Source organism: Protobothrops mucrosquamatus, unplaced genomic scaffold (genome assembly GCF_001527695.2).
Source record: "Protobothrops mucrosquamatus isolate PMUCROS unplaced genomic scaffold, P.Mucros_1.0 scaffold_292, whole genome shotgun sequence".
In the NCBI taxonomy this organism is placed as follows: domain Eukaryota; kingdom Metazoa; phylum Chordata; class Lepidosauria; order Squamata; family Viperidae; genus Protobothrops; species Protobothrops mucrosquamatus.
In genome coordinates, this window is record NW_015386368.1 from 365,998 (window position 1) to 372,105 (window position 6,108).

At 48.2% G+C, this 6,108-nt stretch overlaps 1 protein-coding gene across 1 annotated transcript; it reads right to left on the reverse strand.

The window, feature by feature from the left end:
* Window positions 1-2,628: 2,628 nt before the first annotated feature.
* Window positions 2,629-3,216, reverse strand: RNF183 (ring finger protein 183). Its single transcript, XM_015831967.1, has one exon. It carries the CDS (start codon window positions 3,214-3,216, stop codon window positions 2,629-2,631), a length of 588 nt encoding a protein of 195 aa, XP_015687453.1.
* Between the last annotated feature and the right edge of the window lie 2,892 nt (window positions 3,217-6,108).

The following is a 6,108-nucleotide window of genomic DNA, read 5'->3' on the forward strand; positions in this document are numbered from 1 at the left end:
ACTTTTCAACCTGGGTGGTAAAGGTTGGCTCCCCTGCTTTTGCTGATCCCTGGACACACACACACACATTTCTGGGAGATCCCCTCAATTAGGAGGTCTTTGGACCTCTGTTTGGGAATAGGGTCCTTTGTTGGGCAGAGACTTTTTTTAAAAACAACAACAACGACAACAAAGTGTATTAAAGCAAAGTGGCTGCTTCTGTTTCAAAGCCTCCACCGGTTCCCTTGTCTGCAGTTTGTCTTTTTAACTCAGTGCCTGACGACTTGTTCTGGTTCTAGTCCTCAACTTACAGCCACTTGTTTGATGACCCATAAGGACCGGCAGTTCCTTCCTTCTGTCCCTTTCCTGTCCTCTCCTTTCTCCTTTCCTTTCTTCTTCCCTTCCCTCCCTTCTCCTTTCCTTCCCTAGCCTTCTCTCCTCCCCTCTCTTTCTCTTTCCTTCCCTTTTTTGCACTTCCATCCCCTGCTTCCCTTCCTGACGTCAGGGCTGAGGGAAAATCACTCCCTCAACAGCCAAACCAAGAAGGGGGATTTGTCCTCCCACTCCTCTTATTCACCATTTCTTGAGCAAAGGCTGTTTCAGTCCCTGATTGGCTTTGACTCTCCCTCTTGACAGCTCAGCAAGGCTCTCCTTGGCGATAAGCAAACCAAACACTCTTTATATTCCAAACCGCAGCCGTCACTTATCCTGGATCTGTATAAACTACTATTTATTGTTGCTGTTGCTTAGGGTCTGATGTAGGCAGGTCGGCAGCTGGCGTTTCCTAGGCTCAGTCCAGCCTCCTCTTAAGTAACACACCCACCCTATGAAGGGCCCACAGCCTCGCAACCAAACCAGCGGCTGAAAACTCTTTATTGCTCAAACAAAATGTGGGTCTCAACATTGGTTCCTGATGTTTTTTACCAGCACGGGACTTCCACCCCCCCTAGGTGGTTTTTCTGCTAAATTAGGCTACCCCTCTACTATCCCCCCCACTGCAAATGTTGTGTTGTTCTTGGTAGCAAATATACAAATGTAAATGTTTACCCAGAGCCTTGGCCAAACATTTCAACCAGGAGCCAAATACACAAACATAAATACAAATATAAGTGTTGGGTTATGCCCCGGAAGCAAATATCCCTTGGCCCATCAAATAGACCTTGAAAACACCAGTGTTGTTTAAACACCTCTTTTGTTGTTTAAAAAAATAAAATAGAGATTTTTCTTCCAGCACTTTCCTCTTGCTGTTGCAGAAAATACTAGCGGGATAACAAAGGAACAGATTAAGCCAACATCCTTTTGTCTGAATTTAGCCTCTTTTGCAACCCTGGCTACCTCTTTGCCCCTAGGCAATCTGATTATTTTTTTTTAAGTATTATTTGCTCTGTGCCTAACGGAAACCAAGTATCAAAGGGGTTCAAATGACTTTTATGGGACTTTTCCCTGCTTGCTGCTCCCTGCTTCCTTTATGCACTCGTACGCAGGAACAATGGATTTAGGCTACAAAGCTTGGGGGAAAAAAACATTAGAGCTCCTAATTAAATAATTTTCAGTCAGATCTTTCTTTTTCCTGTCTTAGTTCAGGAAAAATAACTTTAGGAAAAACTCCCTGTTGGGAGCCAAAGATGGATTCCTTCCTGCCACACTCACCCTCCTCAGTAAACTTAATTTCACCCCATCGGTTTTAACTCAGTGGCAGCATTGACCCGGTGGCTGAATTAGCCCACATCACTCAAATCAGACATCAAACAGGCCAGGTTTCCAGAACAGGCTATACTGCAAAATATATATATTAAAAAAAAAACCTCTTAACTCTGCTCAAAACAATTTTATAAAGGTGGATAGATGCATCTGCTAGGTACACAGGACCTGGTGAACTTCGTAATATTTGGACAGCGAGAAGAGCGGCATTTGATAAATAAATGATACGAACCAGCCCAGCAGATGAAGGGGGGGGGGAAAAAACACACACACAAATGTTTCTTTAATATGATTGATTCTCTGATTTCTCTCTCTCTCACACGCATACACATATGCACACTTTTGCATTTACAAACGCTGCTGCATCTTAAGTGCAAAGACAAACTTAACTTGACTTTCCGTTAAGCACTGTTAACAGAATATTATAAGAGTTGGAAGGGACCTTGGAGGTCTTCTAGTCCTACCCCCTACTCAGGCAGGAAACCCAATACCATTACAGACAATCTCTTCTTGAAAACCCCTAATGTTGGAGCACCTACAACTTCAGGAGGCAGGTTGTCTCCTCCCCCTTCTTGATCTTAATCTGTTTGTTTTTGTTTTATCATTGGGGTTTTTTTTTCCAACCAGGGTAAGGTAGAGTAGTGGCAAACTCTTTTAAGATTTCTGGATTGGACGGCATACAGTAGGAACTGCGCCATTCACACATTCTGGAGTCTGTTCTCTGTCAAGGAGAACTTGGTCTTTATGGCGAAGGCGTTGGACGTAGGCAAAAAACCCTCACAGTGGTCATATTGCTCCCTTCTTAATCCCCAAATTCACTTTAGGAAACTTTAGGAAAAGATTTGATCCACCTTCCCCAAATACTTCCCAGCTTCCTCCGTTCCCAGGCCCTGCGGGAAACCCCCACCCCCATAAAACCAAAAGCAAGTTTCAAGCTCTCCTCCTCCCTCATCCCAAACCTGGGAAAAAGTTTTTCGTCCAGAAGACGGAGAAGACGAGTAGCAAAGTCACGCTTAAGATAATGACCATCAAGTACGTGAAGATCCGAAGATGCGGGTTCCGGATGCACTCTCGGAGAAGGGAACGCCGAGGGACGGTGGGGGTGCTGGCTACGGTCACCGGTTGGGGGCTCTCCGGGTAAGTCTGGGTGCCGAGTTCGGGGTCCACGCCCAGGTCTAGGGTGTAGACCTTGGGTTGGCGGAGAAAGTACCTGGTCTTCCGCTGCTCCTTCAGACACAGTTGCCGTCCTTCCAGGATGATGTGGTTGGGCTCCAGGCCCAACTTGTGCAAGATGGTGACGTCGGTGGCCAGTTCGGTCACCTGCTGGTTAGCCGGCAACATGGTCAGGCAGCGGCAGAGAGGGCAAGGCAGCTGGCTCCGGGTGGCGGAGATCAGGCTGAGGTGCGCCAGGCACTCAATGCAGAAGGAATGGCCGCATCGAAGGAGTTTCGGGGTCCGGAAAATGTTATCGTAAGCGTTCCAGCAGACTGCGCATTCGGAGACCAAGCTTGGCTCCTGGTCGACATTTTTGGCCATGCCTATTTTGCTCGCAAAGTCAGAAGGGGCCGTGTCCAGCGCGACAGACCGGCTCCACATATGAAGAGTTCAATTCGGGACTTTATTGCTCACGCCCGATTCACAGACAGGAGGTATGCACCTGGAGCGGATTAGATAAGGCTCAACAGCATCCGAGAGGGATCAGACTTTGCCTTCTTGTGTCCATATAAGGATTCCAGACTAATTCCCGGCTTGACGCCTCCTCTAGTTTGGCTGGTCTCTCTTTGACAGTCTGATGTTTCTTAAAATTACCCTCGGAGGCTCGAAAGAGCCAGCAGAAGCACGGTGGATCATTTTCAGGGCATCCTGGGGTATGCGGTGGGGTTGCTGGACAGACTGAAGCCCCCTTTTCTTAAAGCGCTCAAAATCCATCGCTGGAGCCAAAAAAAACCAAAAACAAACGGGAGAGAGAAGTTAGAATAAGAAGGCTGGGCATGTGTGAAATCTCACGGGATGCTCGAATTACCCAGTTGCTATTTATACAGTGCTATATAAGGACGTAATGCGTTACAGGATAGGGCAAGCCACTGTCCCTGGGGACAGAGAGTCGAAGATATGACTGCAGAAATGAGGGAGGAGGCGGAAATGAGTTTGTGGCAAAGATACACTTTGTTTATTTTTTAAAAGTTTCTAGCCCTCATGACACTGGCATAAATGGACGCCCTTGGTTTCTCCAGTCTGCTCAGGAGCTTAGGCAAGTGGTCCTTGACTTGAAGTTAAAATGGCCCTGAAAAAAGTGACTTAAAACAGTTCTCACATGACGGTTGCAGCGATCACGGCATCACTTCACGTGATTCGCTTAAGGACCGCCCAACTCGCTTAGTGACTGCAGTGAGTTCCTTCACAACCGTGGCCAAAAGGTTGCAAAACCCGGTGTTACAACTCAATTTTAACAACCACATTGCTTTACAACAGAAGTTTCAGTCCTTAACTGTGGTCGTAAGTGGGGGACTGTAAGTAGTTTCTCCTTTTCTACTCAATTGCTTCTTCACTCAGTTGCAGTCCGTTGTGCCGAACGCACAAGCCTCCTTCCACCGCTTTAACAAACCTCAAGCCCATCACAAGCACCCTTTACACCATGAAGGCGTCCGAAAAAGGACCCCATGTCTACGAATAATTATCCACCCAAGACAAGACTTGTTGATTTTCAAAGATTAGTTGCTCCGAGTGGCCGAGCCGCTCTTAAATTCTTCACCATTAAACATCAAGAGAACATTGGATTGTCTAATCATACATATATATAATTTGGAAACCTGCTAGCCATCAAAGTCAGCCTATTTGTAGATGGCCAGCAGAATTCCAGATCTTTTTAAGGCTTGAACCCAGAACCTTTGTTGAGCACAGCAAAGGCATTCACGCTGAGTTACACTCTCTGCCTTCTCTTCGCAAGCCACCCCCTGACTCGATTTCCATCGCAATCTAGTGCGATGGGGGAATGTTTCTGGGTTCTTTCTGCGATGTCCTCTTGCTCCTTTAAGCCTCCTTCCTGCCCATTGACCCTCCAAACCGACCCTGTTTGGTGAAAACTCTGCCCAGATCCCCGCAGAGTCTTTTCCCTCCATGAAGTCAGCAAGATCTCTGCTGTAAACAGCCTTCCTAAAACGATGTCTTGCTGAAGATTCAAAACGGCCTGGCTGCAGTTGATCTCCAGAACCCCTGCCTCGCTCTAGCCACAGATCTTAATCCTAGGAGGGGGGGGACACTTCCCTCCCGGCTCACCGCACACAAACCCAGCCCCTTTCCCCCCTCCCCAAAATATCCAGCCCACCTTGCCAATTGCATCCTCTTCATTCTTGCATCTCAGTCGCGCTAGATTTGAAAGGGGGTGTCCTGGGGAGACCTTCTCCAGGTTGCACAAAGAGAGGCAGGGCCTCCATCCGTGGAGGAGAGGAAAAAGATCCTTACACACACACACACACACACCACCTCCTTCACACCAAGGTCCTTGTCTACCGGGCGGTTCCCCCAGGGCTCGTCCAAGGCTGGGTTTTTCAGCTCTGCAAGACCGGGAGGCAGCTGTTGTTTATCACCAGAAGCCAAGGAGACAACGGCCTGGAAAGACGGCAGGGCTTCTCGGAGGCTGCTATGGAGATGGAGACCTTGGTCACAGCTTGGAGCTGCTGGTGGTGTCCTCTGCAGGGATGAACAGAGGTCCCCCCCCCCTTGGAAAAAAATGGTTGCTCTGCAGAAGCCTCCTTCCTTCTGATCAACCGGACGTCCACTCGGCCGAGCCAGCGAGAAGGACAGCCTGTTCTGTCGGTTTATAAATTCTGGCTTAGCCCCATTTGCGTTTCAAGCCGCCCTGAGTCCGCAAGGAGAAGGGCGGGATATAAATTTAATAAATAATAATAATAATAATAAGCAGAGAACAAATGGTGCTCCTAATATTTCTGGCAGCCTCTCTTTCTTTCTTTCTTTCTTTCTTTCTTCCTTTCTTCCTTTCTTCCTTTCCTTCCTCCCTCCCTTCCTCCCATTCTCATTTCCCTTCCTTCCTTCCTTCCTTCTTTCTTTTTCTTTCTTTCTTTCTTCCTTTCTTCCTTTCCTTCCTCCCTCCCTCCCTCCCTCCCTCCCATTCTCATTTCCCTTCCTTCCTTCCTTCCTTCCTTCCTTCCTTCCTTCCTTCCTTCCTTCCTTCCTTCCTTCCTCTCTCCCTCTCTCCCTCTTCTCTCTTCTCTCTCTCCCTGCTTCCCATTCTCTCAGAATGTCTTCCTCCCTCCCTCCCTTTTTCTTCTCCCCTCCCTCCCTCCCTCTCTCCCTCCCTCCCTCCCTCCCTCCCTCTCTCTCTCTCTCTCTCTCTCTCTCTCTCTCCCCAACCTGCGGCCAGAACTAAGGTGCCCTCGGGGAGCGTCAGAAACGCTGGGCTCTCGGCCC